The sequence below is a fragment of the Lissotriton vulgaris genome, chromosome 9 (genome assembly GCF_964263255.1).
Source record: "Lissotriton vulgaris chromosome 9, aLisVul1.2, whole genome shotgun sequence".
NCBI lineage: Eukaryota > Metazoa > Chordata > Amphibia > Caudata > Salamandridae > Lissotriton > Lissotriton vulgaris.
In genome coordinates, this window is record NC_141697.1 from 480,186,002 (window position 1) to 480,205,652 (window position 19,651).

At 42.3% G+C, this 19,651-nt stretch overlaps 1 protein-coding gene across 4 annotated transcripts in view; it reads left to right on the top strand.

Annotated features, from left to right (window-relative positions):
• PPP2R5E (protein phosphatase 2 regulatory subunit B'epsilon) overlaps nucleotides 1-19,651 on the top strand; it is a 466,786-nt gene that overhangs the window by 366,417 nt on the left and 80,718 nt on the right. For all 4 annotated transcript variants that reach the window (XM_086937936.1, XM_086937938.1, XM_086937937.1 and 1 more), the window contains exon 13: nucleotides 7,730-7,831. In XM_086937936.1, coding sequence (XP_086794062.1) covers nucleotides 7,730-7,831 — 102 coding nt within the window. The remainder of the gene's footprint in view (nucleotides 1-7,729; nucleotides 7,832-19,651) is intronic.

Consider the following 19,651-nt stretch of genomic DNA (forward strand, 5'->3'; position numbering starts at 1 on the left):
TAAATAGAAAATAATAAAGGAGCTCGTAAGCATCCTTGTTTAAGCCCATTCTGCAAAGGGATGGGTTTGGTTAGGCCTTTTTCGCCCCCCATTTGAACTCTATACCAGGTAGATGTATGTAGGGCGATTATTATTGTTAAGAGATCTTAGGGTATTCCTAATTTAGCCAATTTTCTCCATAGTATCGGACGGTCTACACTGTCGAACGCCGTCAAAGTCGATAAAAGCACAATATAAAATTTGGCCGTTTGACTTTACAAATTTATCTAGCACAGTTTGGAACACAGCAATATTGTCCAATGTAAAATGCTTTGAGAGAAACCCAGCCTGATACATAGTAATTATTTTCTTGGAAAAAGCCAGTCTTTTAAGTGTTCCAAAATACAAGCAGCAAAGATCTTGCCGGAGGCATTTAGGAGAGCTATTTGCCTATAATTTGCAGGGTTTGTTCTGACGCCTTTTTTTAAAAAGGGGACGACCACGTTCCCTCGCCAAGATTCATGAATTTCACCACTTTCCAGGCAATATTGAAAAAGAGGGGCAAAAAATGTTCCCCAGTCGTCAGTATTTTTGTAAAACTTTGATAGGGATCTTAACTGGGCCCATTGCCGCTGTAGGCCGGGCAGAAGCGATCAAAGTAGAGATCTGAGCGGCTGAAATTTCCATTGTATTTTGTTCGGGGAGTTTCATCGATGCCTGCTCCAGTTCGGGGGATAAAAGGTCTTGATGGTTAAATTTATAAAGCCTTAAGATATACTTTTCCCAATCTGATGATGATACATCAGTTGCTTCAACCGATTTTCGAATCCCCGTCTGCGCTGTGTTTATTTTCCAAAATACTTCATTATTATTGTGTTTTATTGCTTGTTGGATTCCTACCCAAACACAATCTCTCAGAGCTTGTCTTTCTCTCACCTTTTTCCGTTGGTGTTGTTTTTTCAGTTTTCTTATTTCTCCTTGTCTAGAGACGCTAAAAGAACGAAATTGCATTCTAGTCGATTTATTTATATGTTGTTAAATATTGTTCTCCAGAGTTTTTCCTATCTGGCATGTTTTAACACATTCGCGTCTAAAGGTACTACCTTGGAGAGAGGCGACTACCGTCTGCAAGGTTACCTCGAATCTGTTTATTGGATTACTGGTATTGCTTAGTGATGTTAGCAATTCTTGTGAGAACAAATGGTTTATTTGACTAATAGCTTTAGAATTCCAATGGATCCTTGCTGTTTTCTGATTTACGGCTGCCTGGCCTTCATAGGAATTGAGTCACCACGGAAAGGGGTGCTGGGTATGAATTTCGACTTCCACAGTAAGTTAAGCATGATCACTTTCATGTGAATGTCTAGTAGAGAGCGATTGAACTTCTGAGAATAAGTTTAGGCTGCAGATGAAGTATATGATTGAAGACTTAGTTGGGGCCAATCTGGTAAATGCCGCTGGAATATCGCCATCTTTTCTCCCATTAATTATTATGCCATTAATTGCTTCAATGGATGACATCGACATTTATCCCCTTTTATCTGCTTTTAATTCGTCTGGAAAAACAGGACTTGAAATCTGGCAGGCTTCTTCATGTGGAGATTTCCCCCTGCTATAGATTAGTGAATTTGAGATCTTCCCATTGAAGTCCCCAGCCATTATCATCATAGAGTATCCCCTTACTTCTAATATTGATTCAATTTCCTTGAATGCTTTAATCAGGATTTGATCTTTTCAGGGTCCTGGTGGAAAATATATGTTAAATAGTAAGAGTTCAGATAAAGGCTCCAATCTTTCTTTCTTTCCGACACTTAATGCTGATGCATTGAATATCTGGGAGTGATAGGTCGATTTCCTCTGGGTCCCAGTCAATCTCTTCTCTCAGTAGGATTGCTAGGCCTCCTTTTGCATGACCTTTTCTGGAAGCCTTTGCTGCTTTTGCGAACACCAAGAAATCTTTTTGCGCAAAAGTTGTTGTGGACCATGTTTTTTGGAGTAACATGATAGACGGTGGATGTTCCAGAATGAAATGCAATTTTTCAGTTGTCTTTCCTGCGATGTTCCATGACGTAATGACATGCCTAGCGCTAAAAGGGTAGTTTCAGATCTTTGCCCAGCTTATTCCTGTTTAAAGAACTCTCAATCCAGGTCCAGGAATTTTCATCCAATATGGTTTTTGCCGTAAGTCTGATCCTTCCGCAATTTGCCAAACGCCATCTTTTATAGAGATCTGCAGAGGAGTATCTTGCACAGATTTCCATTCTATTTCTTCCATTCTCTGTTGTTTGATGTTATTAATAGAGATGCCGTATATTTCTTTAACTTCCCTTATCCCTTTACATATGGAGCTTGCCTTCTTAACCATAGCAATATCTTAACCATTTTTATGAAGAGTACTTTGTTCTTTAATTATGATAGCTGAAACGACGTTAGACCAAAATTCAACATGGACAACCGAACAGGTTGTTTTGTCTGGAAAAGAAACTAATTTTATTTCACCTGAGGTTAACAAATGAAGCAGTCCAATCTTATGTAGCAATACAACTATTCTTCCTTGATTTAATGGGCATTTACCACTAGGAAATATGTCAGTAAAATCTAGTACGTTTTGGAGTGAGACCTCGGGATCAACTTTAGCATCCAAGATGTCACCATTACCCTCTGTTATATATTCTTTCTTGTATTCTTTTGATTGTGTGCAATTTGAGGAGTAACTCAGAGCTAGCGGATTTAATGCTTTACTGCCTTTTATTTCCATTTGAATGAGTTTTGGAGAGGACTTCTGACAAATATTATATAGTCCGTTGCTCTTGGGGAAGTTGGTTTCTTCCTCATCGTGTTCTGCTTGACTTACTTGGAGAAATTTTATTTTTCACGATGCTCTTTTAGAAATTATTTTCTTTTAGACAGTTTTGGTTTATTCTTTTTCCCGGACTTATGTTTCTCTTCTTATGGGTTCCAGAGGAATTAGTTTGGTCCGAAGAGACACGTCCCCTTTCCTCTCAGATAGTCGAGAAGGGGAGAGACCTGTCTTTTGTTTTCTTGCTACGAAGATCGGAAAGAAAGATTTTGGGTTGTTGGTGATACTCTCCTTATCTCTTCCTGGCCCCCGTTCTTTGAATAGTTTTAGAAGAGAATACATTTCATCACCATTTGGGGAATTCATTTTTTGATTTTTTTTGGTATTTGGTACTTTTCCATTTGGCTTCCCTTCTGTTTTTCCCCCTTTTCTTGCATAGGTGAGATACAGGGGACCGAGGCAGTTACATGACACTTCCTTTTTCTGCCGGTGTCATGCTGTGGGCTAAGAGTTAGCATATGTGTCGTTTTAACTGGTAGATTTGAATGAACCATTTGTTTTTTTCTTTTTTTGTCTACGAGATATTGAAGGATTCCGGTTGAGTTTCTAAGATCTGATCAGAATTTTTCCAGATTCTTTTCCAGAAGTGTTAATTTCGAGTCCATAATTCTCTATAGAGACAGAATATTATTATATACAGGATCTTGTCTGGGTGCTGATTGAGGCATAACGAACGACGGGAACTCAGTAGACTGAGAGAAATTTTGATCTAGCTCTAACAAGTTACTCGGTGTACTGGATAATATACGAACGGATTGCTTTTGAGCATTGAGTCAAGATGAGCAAGTGAGATGAGGTTAAGATCTGGTAGAGTAAAATCAGTTGGTGCAACTTGTCTCGGGCCCTCCTTTATTTTCGTTTTGAAGGATATTCTTGGGAGGTCTGTCATGAGCGTGAGATTCTCAAGCTCTTTGTGCTCATGGGATGTTGTGGAATCATACATTTCCAAAGGAACTGAAGTTTGAGCAATTTGGTGAGGTTCATTCTTAGATGAGAGGACTTCGTAGGCTTGGTCTTCACTTGTAACGTCAGCTTTTCCTTTTACTATAGTTACAGATTGCTTTGTCTGATCCTCTTGAGAATTTTTTTACGAAATCTGTAGGCAGTGTCGCTGTAGGTAAGAAGAAATTCGTTATTAAGAGTTTCTCTGACGGAGTCAAAGCTACAGCTTGAGACATTGTACATGAGCTCTTGCAGTTGACTAAGGTTCGCGCTGTTCCCACTTTTTCATATGTATAGTGCGGGACCGAAGCCTTTTATAGACCATACCGCCTTGCCGTTGGGGGGGAGGGGGGAGGACTGAGAGATGAATCAGCTGAGATATTTTCCACCTATATACCTTCTAAGTGCTAGAACACCCAGCCTCCAACAGCTTTCTCCTGTTTTTAAGCCTTCGTGTCTTCCTGCCCGCCTACTGATAGTCTGGCAATCTATCGTCCTTAGCCAGTTTCTGTCTCTTCTTCAGGTCACCTTATCGCCACCTTTCCTGCCAAGCTGCTCGGTGTACTCTTTGTACTGCAGGCAGGTTTCCGGATTTCGGGAGACACAGCTCCCCTTTCCAAACCCAGATGGCTCAGCTTAAACTAAATTTGTCTGAGCTGTCGAGTTATTAGCTTAATATGTTGAAGTACCACCGAATGCTGCCAAGTGCTATATTGGGATTAAAAACCGGCTCATTTCAGTACTACCGGTATCTAACATCGAGGCACATGCCCCACAATAACAGCAAGTACGCAACAGGAAGCGTCAAAGTCAGCCGAAAACTTCCTGGCGTAGCTATGTCCGCAGCTGCCGCTGAATAATCTGCTATCTGCTTCTTTTATTGTTTTGTGGTTTTCTCAGATTACAGGGATACAGGGGGGGTGCAGAAGTGTGGGATATGCGGGATGGCTAACAATCGCCTACCAACCTGCCAGTGCCCGCTAGCCGTCAGTTTCTTTGCGTGCTCCACTCTTCCTCCCCTGCTCCCACTTCTGCTCTGCGCTGCTCAGCCGCTGCGTCCAATTCTGGGCGGTGCGCCCGCCGCCGTCCTACCGCTGGGGAGAACGCCCCCGTAGCTCAGTCCCAACACTGCGGTTCCTCGCAACCTCCACAGTTCTCGCCCTCCGCTCCGAGTCCGGATGGATTTACTCCGCGAGTGCCTGCCGGTGTGTGCCGACCGGAACAATGACTCAATGACACCGAATCAATGCCTGCAGCACCAGCACCAGCCACTCTCCGCCCGCAGTCTGCGCCGTATGGTCTCCCGATAAGGTGCAAGGAATGCCGAAGGGGGAAGACAGCACAACAAGTCCAATTCTGGGCGGTGCGCCCGCCGCCGTCCTACCGCTGGGGAGAACACCCCCGTAGCTCAGTCCCAGCAACGCGGTTCCTCACAGCCTCCACAGTTCTCGCCCTCCGCTCCGAGTCCAGATAGATTTACTCCGCGAGTGCCTGCCGGTGTGTGCCGACCGGAACAATGACTCCATGACACCGAATCAATGCCTGCAGCACCAACACCAGCACCAGCCACTCTCTGCCCGCAGTCTGCGCCGTATAGTCTCCCGATAAGGTGCAAGGAATGCCGAAGGGGGAAGACAGCACAACGAGTGCAGGCCAAGTCAGAGGGAGCCGCAACTTAAACACATCTGTTTTCCAAGTCTCCCAAACACCTCATGAGCTTTGTCATCTCTGCTGTGCTTTCCCCGCTCCCGAGCACACCCATCATGGTGAAAAACAATCTAAGGATTGAGCTGATGCCCATGCGCACTATCATCTAAGGGAGGAGTCACCTATCTCGTGACTACAAAAGACTTCTTCTAAGACGACAACAGCATGCAATCATCCGAGCCCAACACCAGGTGGCGATCTAATGCTAAGTGTACAACTCTGCAGCTCTACATGCCAAGAACAGATGCATACTGGTAAGTAGCATTTTCCTTCTGCACCACCTCTTCTCTCATTCATTAGTGGGTAGGAGTGTTCCTTTATTTTTATTTATAGATTTTATATAGCGCTAGCTAGAACCAAAGGTATTGGAGCGCTTTACATACTCTGGTCAAACACAATATAATCAAATCGCTCCTTAGAAAGGTAACTAGCTAGGTCACACCTGTACCACTCTCGCAGCATCAATGATGGCTCTTCAGTTAATGTTGAGCGACACTGAGTCCTGTAGATGTCCTCCTATGTGAAACAGCCACAGCTGTGAATCGATGTTTATGGAACCAAGTTTTAGTGAGCCAGGTGGGGTAGAAGGTGGCCCTAGGCAGATGCTTTCATCATTGCTGATCTTCCAGAGATACTTGTTGGGTCTCCGCTTCAAGTTGAAGGAGAGTCATGTGGTGGAGATGATTGTTCCTATTACCATGAGCACACCTCTAGGAGTGCTAGTTTAGTCAGTTACTCCTCCCTGTTCTGTCCTGTGCTCAAGGGAATGGCCAGTAAAATTGCCTTATATTGTGAATCTATATCAGCATTGAAAACCTGGCAAATGTATATATTTTGGAGTAGACCTACAATTAAATCTCAGGAAAAAAATAGTATGCATTAATTTTCAAGGTCCTGCTTATTCTAGTTTGGTGTAACTACTTCCACCTGATATTGACGATCCCCTCCAAATGTAACCTTAAATAATTAAACAAATTCAGGAAATCTGCACCCTGTGGCAGTCACTGTACACTAAGCCACAGACTCCGTTTTTTGCCTTAATCTCAGATCAAGAAATCGGTGCCATACTTGAGAACAGTCATTCTTCTGCTCAGATTGAATTGACCTGAATCTTCTAGTGAGTTGTGTCTCACCCTTTTAAAGGTCACTTCTGTAATGCCATCATAAAGAATAGCTGCTGTCTGAACGTATCTTTTTCATCAGTCAAACATCGGCATTGTCAAAATGCTGGTTGGGTACAGTGCAATAGGTTCTCCATTTCGCCTTCGTACCTCATGGGGTACAGTTTCTGAACAAATTATTTTTAATGCTGATGGGTACACAAATGAGTTAATGTTTTCTTGTTTTGCTGTTTCATTCCCCTCTCCTCCTTACCTCAAATGTCGAGCACACTGTATTGGACTTGGTCTGTGCTTTAGAACAAAACTAAACGTAGTTAAATTCAAACAAAATATGTCAGGCATAACATTTAATTTGATAAAGGTGTATACTAAGAATACAAGTGTGTATTTTAGGTCTACTCCGCAGACTGCACTATGTTGGCAGTTACTAACTTATAAACAAAAGAGCACCTTTTGTGTGACACAGTTATGTCTACCTGCTAGTTTCAAATTAACAGGTAGAATGGATTTTCAGATATGGGAAACAAAGATTTGTCGGAGACACTTCAGCTAACTTTTCTAAATCTCAAAAAATAACATGGGCCCATTTTTACCTTATCGTTGCCACTACAGAAGTGTATCAACCCCACAGAAATTGACCCAACCACAATGCTAAAGGTGCAATATGGCCCGACCCGACATACTATCCACATAAGGCAGTCAGTAAGTAAGGTGTAACTTGATATGGATTAATGTATTCTTCAAGTTGTCACCTTCCTATTACATGGGCATGTATTATTCTAGTCTGGCCCTTTGTGTACTGAAGAACAGGCACAATGCATGTTTTTGTCCTTTGGGAAACACAAGCAAGATTAAATTACTTTTCTTTAATTTATATCTTTGAGCACAAGTAACATTAGATGATGCACTATTAATAGGCAGACTCCGTATTCCCTAATCTTTTAGGTGGTCGTGATGCTACTTAGTTATGTTCACCATTCACACTATATATTTTACTTGATACCCATTCTCCAGAAGTCCCTCTGAAAATTGCAGTGATTATGAATTGTATGAAGAATACATGTTTTTGTGATACTTGTTTTCCCAACATTTTATTTGCTCTTTACTTTACCCCTCACAGAGCAATTGTGGCGCTAGTCTACAACGTATTAAAGGCGTTTATGGAAATGAACAGCACCCTGTTTGATGAGCTAACAGCAACATACAAGTCAGATCGTCAGCGGTAACTTATTAGAACTTTTTTGTTGTCTGTAGAGCAGGTGTCTTACAAATGTACTGTTTGTTCTACTGGTGTTGATGTGTTGATTTTCCTGTATATTTGGCTCTCCTGTTGTTGGACAGTGGCAGATAAATTCAGTACTGTTTTTGACATACACAAAATATTTTAGTGTTCAACTTCTGAGGATCCTTAGAGTGACAGGATGCTCTCTGCAGGTAGATACCAGCATGCTTTGATTCTCATTTTGTAACTTCTTAACCCCTGTAGGGTGAGTCAATTTGCTTTCTCTATCCGTGTCACTTAGTTTTTGTCCCATAATATGCTATCTATAGGCAACATCTTGTAATTCTTGGTTTGCAGCACGTGTAGCTGTTGCTCACATGCTGTGTAAAGTCCTCCTATCGAGTGTTGTTCTTACAATGTTGCAAGTAGTTTATCTTCACAGTGACTTGTGACACCTCTTTTGAAACCCAGAATGATTCAAGGTACAGACACCAGCTCAGATGTTTTTTCTTCCATTGGGCTCGTCCATTGTTTAGACTACTCGGTTACCCACTGTGCATCGGTCCACTATTTCGACCATTTTGAACCAGGAAGAGAACATTTCTAGCATCAAAAATTGCCAGACTAAATGTGACTTTTTAACACACTGATATGGTGAGCTGGAGCCGCCAGACTTTAAGAGGTTGACACACAGAGAGGAGGGTATGGAAAATACATTATTAAATTAATTTAAATCCTGGCCCACCTTGAAATAGTAAAACAGTATATTTTTGTTGTCAGACAATTATCAGGTCTGTAAACTGTGCCCTTCTGGGACCATGACCGAATCTGGCTGCTCGGGTTCAAAATCTTTAGTTGAAAAAGTGAATTCAGCACTGAAAGGACTGGGTGTAAGTGCATTATGCAGAGATGTAGCACCAGGACTCTAGTGAGACACCTCCTCACATTGAGGATTATTCCTCTACAAAGATTTGCTGGCTAGAGACAATGACAATCGGGAAGTTAGTGGTGGAGATAGTCCAATTTCTGTGTCCTCAAATTCAGACTTCAAGGACTGGGAACAATATTTCCTGCCTTGAAAGGACACTACTCATTCGCACTCAAAGTGGAGCATGCCTCCGTTCTGAGGAGAGAGCACCACACTTTGATCAGCATGCGAGCACTAGACAAGCTTTAGCAATCAGCACCGGCAATTGTCTTAGAGAAAGTTTGATTCCAAAAGGCACTTTAGACATCGAAGGAGCCTTGAAGTAGAGACACCTCCACCTCTGAACTGAATTGAGTAAGACATGCTGCCTGCACAGATGTACCTTTAGAAGAACAAAAAGTACTTTGACCTGAGCACACATACGCCACAGGAGAGCACTAACATACAAACCTCACTACATACAAGACTTAATCCAGAGAGCAGCTTTAGATGTCCCAGTTGCAGGTTATATTTTTGCACGTCCCCATCAGTCGGTACAGTCAGCCCACAAAAAGTGCAAACCTTTCTCTTGGGACCAGCCTGCTTAAAGCATTCCCACAAGCTTATGCATCTGTTAAATTGCATGAACTGCAGCTCATCACAGCGTTCAGCAGCTGAATGAGGAAAAAAGTGATGATTTCCTAATAGACACATTATCCATCATAGGAGTGCACACCAAACATCTGTCAGAGACAGGGTGGTAACACCATTAGTGGAGAGGAAATACAAACCTGCTCCAAAAGGTCCTGCTTTCTCTTACGGTCATTTGCCTCCTATTCCCTAGTGGTCCATACTGCCAGGAAAAAGGCACTGATGCAAGTAACAGGGCTTCAACTCTATCTGACAAAGAAAGTCAAAAGATTGATGCTGCCAGCAGATGCGTCAATATGGGGCCAGCTGTTTAGTGGCATATAACTAACTCTTACCATACTTTTAAGGTACTGTCAGGATAACAAAGATTTTATATAGCGACTCCCAGAGACATGTAAAAAATGTTTTTAGAAATAACTAGCGAAATTATTTATGGAGGATAGCTCACATCTAACACCAAGATTTTTTGTGCATTTGATGCCGCAGATGGGGCTTCCAGACCAATTAGTACAAGTGCTTTGCTAAGACAACTTTCCTGGCAACACCAGCTAAAAAACAGGCCATAGTACAACGAGGTAGAAGTGCAAACAACAACCAGCCTTTCTTGAAAAAAAAGCTGTACTTGTTCAATGCGTACCTTCTTAAGAAAAAAAACTGATACGTTAAAAAGGATATAGGGTGTTTTACAATGGAAGGGGCATAGCCTTACCTCTTCGAGAACTATTACAACCAAAGTCAATACCAAGAAGGAGAATCATTGGGACAAGGACCCAATACAAAGACAGTACTTACGTTCCCAGATACTTCTGATTCAGAGAATGAAGGCAGCTTTCATCAATTTACCTAAACGAGGAGTAGATTAAAGTTTGAGCATGGATCTGGTAACAGTTCTCCTTTTTTAGCCAGGCGAGGCAAGCAAAGAGGTGTGAAGAGACAGAGATTCCAACTCAGATATCGAGTAGGGTTCTACCCCAAGAACAGGGCACACCAGTACTTGAAGACCAGGAATGGCCATTATTGAAGACTATGAAAGTGATTCCAATTTTCAATCTCTCACATACCTCCTTGGGTGTAGCCACCAATTCTTTATTAGCCAAAGGTTTATCATATGTTCCACATGCAAATGCCAACAAATGTGAACGCTTTAGGGATATCCTATCCTCCTTTAGAAAGATATGACTGTAGAAAGTTTTTGCAGACACAGAATGGCCTAGTCAGGTCAGTTCAATGCCTCAGGCCTCTTGCCACTCTATCTCTGCTCCTTCTTTAGTGCAGCTTGGTCCGGAAGATGCCATTTTTGAGAGGGTTGTGCGCAAAAGATGGAAGGAATGTTCTAGATATATCCCCAGACTGGTTCCAAATTTAGAAAAAGAGGAACAACTAGTCTTGAAAGCTTTAATGGAGAACAAACGGTAAAAACAGTGATAAGTGAAGAGGGATGAGTTATTACACACTGATCGATATGTTAAGTAATATAGAACACTATACAAAGGTTGGAGTGGACCCAAATAAGAGAGTTTCTAAGAGAATTCATCGGCTGACCACCTTGAATGCAGGAGTTATTTGCACCTATGAATATGATTTTTTTTAATGTCGGCAACCCACAGATGGCAAGCATCTATGGAGTCCCTAAGAGCCCTAAAAATCAACTAGATCTTCCATATAGACCCATAGTTACTGCAATAGGGTCAATTTCTGAGCCATTATCCACTTGTGTTTTTGCGCCCAGCCGTTCTTCTTAAGTCATACATAAAGGACACGAGGCACAAGATTACATCCATTGAAGGGGTGAATTTCAACAAACATAGAAACATTTTGGTCACCCAAGACATTATAGCACTATACAATAAGAAGGAGCTATCAATTCGGTAGAGCTATTTATGCAGAAGCATATGAGAAACGCCCACAGGCTTTTATTATAGAATGCCTAATAAGTGTTGTCCAAGAAACTCTTCTGAATTTGCGGGTACACCGTGCCAGCAAATTAACAGAGTTAGTATGAGACCCTCCTATGGGACCAGCACAGCAACTATCCTTATGAGTAAGTTAGAAGACAAATGTATCCATAATGAACTTGCTCCCTTCTTTGAATCAGTGAAAATATGGTCACAATAAATAAATGAAATTTTTCTTCATTTGGGTATGAGAACAAGAAGACCTGAAATAATAGATTGAATGGCTGAACCTGTGTAATAACGATTTGAAATTCACAGCCAGTGTTAGCAAGCAACAGGTGGACTTCATGTATAAATGGATCGCCAGATATCAGTCAAATTAGAAGTGGATTTATTTGTCAACTGCATGAAACACCCTTCTCCGTTTCAGTGGCTGTCATCCTAGGAATCAAAAACAAAGTGTCCTCTTTGGCCAGTTCCTTAGATTAATACGCGGCTGCACCAATTTGATGACCAGGCTTTCACCATGAAAGAAAAATGTGTCACATGAGTGTATCCAAGGAGACTGGTGAGAGAGGCTTACAATTGGGCCAGATTTTATGACCGAGAACTCCTTTTTCGGAAAGAACACCAACAAAGTGACCCGAAATTGGTAGGCGTCACTAGACACTTGGTTTTGAATTAAAAGTTAAGGCAAATCATAAATTCGAACTGGCACATCCTTAGCACTGTTTCAGAGAACAATCCTAAAATACAGAAGCCCCTGTTTTCACATCACAGAAATAAAAACTTGAAAGGACAATGTGGTGAGATGTCGGTTTCCGAAGGAGGCCACAGTTGTTTAAAAAACCATTGATGGGAATCAACCGATTAAGAGTAACCATAAAAGTGATCATAATTTTACACAATGCTGCCCTGAATATTTTTATCTGCAATCATTGCCTACTATGGATATCCGTTGTGGTATGTCATCTTTTCTTTGGGCCAGCTTTTTTGCTAGAAAAAATATGTTCGAGGCATGTGAGCTGTAGATCACATGCTTTGCCTACTCCTGCCATCTAGTGTTGGGTCTGGATGTTTGCAAGTTGTTTTTCTTGAAAGAAGTCTTTCTGGTCATGAGGTAGGGGACTCCTCCTTTCAGTGATAGTGCGCATGGGCATCGACACCATTGTTCGATTGTTTTTTTTACGCCATGAGGTTCGGCCGTGTATTGTTGTGCTCCGGTTTGAAGCTGCTCTTCGGGTTCCCCTCGGTGTGCAATCCACTCACCCTTGACGGTATTGTTATTTGATCGTGTTTCCCATTCTCTACTTAACGTATCGGTTTCACAAAAAACTTTTGGTCGTGAATCTTTGTGGGAGGCCTTTGGGCCTAACCGCGCCCAAAAAATCTTGCAGTCAATGATGGAAGGGACTCCATTCAAATTCTGTTCTCTGTGCCACGCTAAGTACCCGCACACAACTCGCACGAAGTGTGCAACTTGTGCCTCTCCCAGGAGCATGACAAACATGACTGCGACGTGTGCAAATCTTTCCTATCTAAAAAGGAGCGCTCTGACCGTCCGGCTCGACGTCACGAAATGCAACAACAACATAGCAGCTCCATTCCCGAACTCTTCAGAGAAGATTCCAAGGAAGACATCAACGACTCCAAAGAGCCGAGGAAGAAGAGCCCATTTCCGTGTCGGAAGCCGACTCTGACATGGATAAGGAGATTTCGCAGGGTCAGTGTACTGTGAGCACTGAGCCATCCCTGACCCAAACTTCAACGCTGCCCAAGAAAAAGGCTACAGGCCCTCCTCGGCCTTCGGGCCAAGGTTGGCACCGAGGAACGTGTTGCAGATGCCCCGCCTTAGGGCCCAGCACCGAAACAAATTTCAAAGCCTTTCGGCTCGGTATCGAGTCAATCAATCAAATCCACTTTATTCTGTTAATAAAAGTAGACAACATAAATTTATCACAACAATGATACAATTAAAAGTACAATTCATGAATAAGCATTGGCGAGATAAAACATTTCAATAGCATGGGTATTAAAATATACAAATAAAACAGATTACCAGTGATTCCTATGTAGCAGCATGCGAGCCAGTAAACATAATATTCAGTGGCGTTTTCTCAAATGGAAGGGCACACGTTCAAACAAATTCATGTGATCATATAAGACCGACTCAATTTCAAATTATAGAATACCCTTTTTTTCTGTGCCTCAGAGCAGCCCACTAGCCAATAAGAAGCTCGCAATATTAAAGGTCTACCAAGGATCATTCAACATCTGCAAATATAATAAGGCAGGTCTAACCTGCATAAAACCTATCCCCTTTAAAATAGGGATTAAAAGCTTTTTACAAATATTGCTCAAATGATCACAAAACATTAAAAAGTGCATAGTATCCTGGGTTGAAATATTGTCGGATGTGCAAGGGCCTAGATCGTTCACCCTACTCCTTCCCTGCGAATCTGCTAATAGACAGTGAATGAGATTAAAGCAAAATCTAGTAAAAAGGAAGCAATGGAAACACTTGGTGACAAATGTCAAATAAGATTCTATCTTTGGTATGATCTTTGCAGGAGATCAGCTTTCACTGTAGGTTTCATAATCTCAATCACCACTCTACAGACAAGTTTAAAAATTGTGTTTTACCCCACACCAGGTCCTCTTTCTGTATCTTTTCCGGGGAGACTAAGAGTTTGGGCCCCCAAGTTTATTTAAAAGTGACTTAACATGTTGTTACAATGGGATTTTACTTGCTCTCACCATGGAGAGACAATCCCCGGCAAACTCTTGATTCAGTGCTAAATCTAGATTGGTCCAAATCGTTAACCAACTTACCACAGGAGCCAGCCCTATCAGGTCAGAGACATTGCCAATGCCCAGCTCTTGGTGTATAACATAGGTGGGGTAGATTGGGGACCGATAAGAGAAGCCTTTAAAATTTGTTTTCAACTATCTGAAGCCTCTCTGCGGATTTGTATCCCCAAATTGCAGACCCATACCTCGCAATAGAAATGTATTTAGACCTATAGATGTCAAGCATTGGTTATAATGGCTTGGCCCTGAATCATTGTGCAAAACAAATGGACGGCCGCTGTGGAGTTTGCCGTGGCGTGTTTTTTATTGCTTTTTGCTGGGGAGCCCACGAACCTCTCTCATTGAACAATACCCCAGATAAGAAAAAGAGGTCACCCTTGACAGCTCTACACCTTCGCAGTAAAACTTTTAAAGCCTTTTTGGTCTCTGCCCCATTATCATTGTGTGCAATTTGGTTTTGTTGACAATTACATCTAGAGATTGCATAAAGGACCCAATAGCCTTTGCAACCCTACCGCTATAGGGGCCAACAAGACAGCGTCGTCTGCGTATAGAAGGGCAGGGATAACCCCGGGATCGAGTCAATCCTATTCAGGCACCAAGCCGAAATCGGCATTTAAACAAACCCGTTTCGTAGTCAACTCCTTTGGCTCTGAAACTAAAACCGCCCTCGGATCTGAAAACTTTGGCATCGAGACCCTCTGCTCCGAAAATATTTCACCAAAAGATAAAAGGTCACCTACTCCATCAAAGGAGCCACGTTTCGACGCCCCACCTTCCAACCCAGACCCAAAACAATAGGAATCGGTTATCACTCCCAAAACCGGACATAGTCAAACGAAATTGCCCATAAAACGGCCAACAGAAGCTGAGGACCTTTACCACATTCCTCTTGAGAGAAAACATGTTGATACTAATCCTTCACCTCCTTCTATTCCTCCTCCTTCCCCACCTAGCACACACTTATTAATAACACCCCAAATTCACCACCACCCCACAACCACCTGACAACCAAGATGATGGGGACGGGTTAGATAATTGTCCTGATCCATGGAACGATTGTAATACAGGTCCAAACACAGATAACGATCCAGATTTATACCCTACGGAACACTGTCCACCTGATTTAACATAGGGTACATAGATCTAATAAAAAGGACTGCTGAATACCATGGAGTTAAGCTTCATAAAAAATCAATTGAGGAGGATTTTCTCTCTGAGACATTAGGGTCTTCCCAAAAATCCGCTCACACACTGCTCCTGCTTAAGCGTATGCTAAAACATGCGGAAGACTTTTTTAAAGATCCACCCTGCGCACAAATTCTTACATCAAGGGTGGATAAAAAGTATAAATCTGCACCATCAGACCCAGTTTACATCAGAGGTCAATTACCATTAGATTCCCAAGTGGTTTCTAATGCCCAGAAGCTGGCTAACTCATAAATATCAGGAGATGCCCTCCTCCTGAAAAGGAATCTAAACTAATAGATGCCTCTAGAAAGAGAATAGCTTCACAGACAGCCAATCATTTGCGTATTGCCAATACCCAAGCTCTCGTAGCTACATATGGCAGAGCATACTATAACAAAATGGACAATTGCTCCAATTTCTACCGGATGAACACAAGGCTAAGGTGCATGACCTAGTTCACGAAGGGAAGTTTAATTTCAAACACATCTATTAGATACACTCTAGATGCACCTGAATCAGCAGCTAGTGCAATCAACACCAGTGTCTTGCTACGAAGGCACGCCTGGTTTAAGATCTCATGGTTTAAACTTGTATTTTAAACTTACCTTTCGAACAAGAGCATCTCTTTGGTCCTCTTGTAGACACTTCTTTAGAGAAGATGGAGGACACAGACGTTGCAAAATCCATGGCGGCCTTACAGTCCCCATCCAATAGAGGTTCTTATCATCGCTCTTTCTACAGAGGGGGCTCTAAAAACATATCTACGGACAACACCTCTACCACCTATAAAGGGAACACTCAGTCATCCTCTTAAAGAGGTTACTTTTGAGGCAGATTTAGAGGCAACCATGGCAAGGGCAATTCGGAGTCACCACTGCTCCCAGAGTATTCACCGAATGCCTGGCAGTAGTCGCTGCTCACCTGCGAAGACAACAAATTCATTTATTCCCATACTTGGACGACTGGCTCATCAAAGCGAGCTATTACCCAAAGTGTCTCCAGCACGCTCTGATAATGCTGCGATTACTGCACGATCTAGGTTTCGCACTGAATGTGTCAAAAGTCACATCTCCAGCCCTCCAACACACAAACATATCTGGGAGCCACTCGCTATACTCAAAGAGCTCGAGCCTGTCCCAATGCAGCCAGATATTCAGGCTCTAGTCTTAGTTTCAGCCAAACCGGTCACTTCCAGCGCGAGTAAACATGCAGCTGCTAGGAGTGATGGCCTCTTACATCATGATAGTTCCCCATGCAAGACTTCAAATGCGTCCCCCTCAGGTGTGCTTAGCGCGACAGTGGAATCAGTCTCTGGGTCAATTATCAGATCTAGTGTTGGTAGACCACCACACTCATCATCTCTACAGTGGTAGGATCCACAGAATTTATCCAAAGGACTGTCCTTCATCGACCCAGTTCCACAGACCATGCTAACAGATGCATTGCTCACTGGTTGGGTAGCTCATCCCCAAACTCTCACTGTTCAAGGTTTAGGGAGCCAGAAGCAAAAGCAACTTCACATAAATCCTCTAGAGCGTCTAGCAGTATTTCAAGCGCTCAAAGCCTTTCAGACTTGCCTCCCAGGCAAAGATGTCCTAGTCGGCACCGACAAAATGACAGCCATGTATTACATACAGAAACAGGGAGGGCGCACTCTCTCTAGCTGGCACGCCTTGAACAAGCCATTTAGAAGTGGGACATACATCACAAAATCTTTTTCCTAGCAGAACACCTCCCAGTAGTAAACAATCAAATAGCAGAGACAACAGATTCACAAGTGGTAACTTCACACCCAATTTCTCCTCCCATTCTTTCAAATCTGGGGTTTTCCACAGATTGATCTGTTCGCCACACCAAAAAGCCCAAGCTTCGCCTCTAGGTATCCACACCCATTGTCCAAAGGTAATGCACTATGGATGAACTGGTCGGGGATATTTGCCTACGCATTTTTGCCTCTCCCACTCATTCCAATAGTGGTTCGGAAGCTCAGACAAACATTCCTCAACACTGATCCTAGTAGCTCCCACATGGTCCCGTCAACCTTGGTACACTACCCTGTTGGAGCTCTCAGTAGTTCCAGATCAAAAACTACATCTCACATCCAGTCTCCTCACTCAGAGCCTTGGAGACATATGACATCCAGATCTCAAAGAACTCAACCTAGCGATCTGACACCTGAAGCCATAGAGTTTGGTTATCTGAACCTTCCACCAGACTTTATGGACATAATTAAAAAGGCCAGAAGGCCTATTACAAGGGCTTGCTATGCAGCTAAATGGAAGTGGTTTGCTATATATTGTAATTACAACCATATCAATCTGTTAGATGCTTCCTTTCAAAATATAATTTGTTACTTACTGCACTTGCAGCAGTCAGCATTAGCATACACATCCATACGCTGCACACCTTCAAAATAAACAACATATGTTCCTTTCCAGAGTACCTGTTATCAATGCTTTTATGGAAAGACTTATTCCACCAAGACTTCCATCTGCTCCGGTGTGGAATCTGAACATTGTCCTTACCAGACCAATGGGTTCATTATTCGAGCCATTGCATAAATGTGAATTGCAATTTCTCACTAGAAAAGTTGCTTTCCTCATTGCTATTACATCACTGAGGAGAGTGGGTGAGCTTCAGGGTTTAACCATAGAAGAACCTTTTTTCCAACTCCACAAAGACAAAGTGGTTCTTCGCACTAACCTCAAGTTCTTACCCAAAGTGGTATCGGCCTTTCACATCAAGCAATCGGTTCAGTTGCTTGTAGTCTTTCCTCAACCAGATTCAATGGCAGAACGGCCTCTACACACTTTAGATGAGCCTTACTGTATTTCATAGAGAGAACAGTACCGTTTCGTCAAATTAAACAACTCTGTGTGACTTTTGCTCCACCACACAAAGGCAATGCTATTTCTAAATCTGGTATTGCTCGGTGATTTGTTAAATGTATCCAAACATGTTATGCAAAAGCAAAGAGGGCTTCACCAATACCCCCTAGAGCGCATTCCACCTGCAAACTAGGGGCTACTATGGCTTTCTTAGTACACCTCCCCATAGCTGACATCTGTAAAGCTGCAACAGGGTCTACACAGCACACATTCACCAAACACTATTGTGTAGATGTGTTAGCAAGACAACCCACTAATGTAGGCCAGGCAGTACTTAAAACGCTTTTTCAGACAACTGCAACAGCTACAGGTTAGCCACCGCTTTGGGAGAATACTGCTGTATAGTCTATGCAAAGCATGCAATCTACAGCTCACATGCCTTGAACGGATAATTGTAATTACCCAGGAAGCATCTGTTCTTGGCATGTAGAGATGTAGATTCACATGTGCCCACCCGCCTCCCCTGGTACCTATACCTGTTGCAGTTCTGCTTACTTACATACATACGCATGTACATCTCTATTCTACTCTTACTAACTCCATTGTCACTCTCAGTGGGAAAACAATCTAACAATGGAGTCTAGCCCATACGCACTATCACCGAAAGGAGCTACCTACCTCATGACTAGAAAGACTTCTTAGAAGAAAAAAACTTGCAAACATCCGGACCCAACACTGGCAGGAATATGCAAAGCATGTGATCTTCATGCCAACAACAAGATGAACCTGATAAGTAACATTATCCGTCTCTTCCCTTCACTTAGTGTGCAAGAGAAGGATACAAACTCATGCTTTTAAAAAGAAATTCTTGACAAGTGTGTAATTAATCGTACCTTACGTTTTTTTAATTGAATTTGAATAATGCACTTTTTGGACTGGCTAGGATTGGAGCACATGGCGGACCCTATCTTTAAGTTTCTTGTTCTCCTCTCTTGTTCTAGTCCTGTTTAATCTCAGTCAACTGTGACATGGAAAATCTAGCTTAGGCTTCTTTTAATTTGGACGTATGATGAAATTGGCGATCTAATTTATATTAATGTAAACTTGTTTTTATTTATTTCCAATTTATTGTACACTTGTACTAGCTTTATTGATAGATCAAGGATTTGTATCAGATTTTTTTTTTTTTTTTTTTTTTTTTCAAAACCTTTATTGCACCTTTTAGTCTTACACAGCACTTGGCCCACAACCCAACGGGCCGGCCGCCACAACATGACTGAATGAGCCTCAATACTGGAAAAGTCTGTACATTAGTTACTGTGTCCATGTTCTGGTTATTTCGCTCTCTAGGAAAGGCGCGTTATTCACAATTAAAATCCTGATCGACAAAGGTTTAGGTTTCGGTTTTTGTGTTTTAAACAATAAACAATCTTAAAAATCAACAAAGAAATCTCAGACAGGTCATCACGTGCTGAAGCGATTCCGCACACATTGTGCTTTGCAAAGTTCCTGGCAAATTGGTCTACAGGTATGTTCT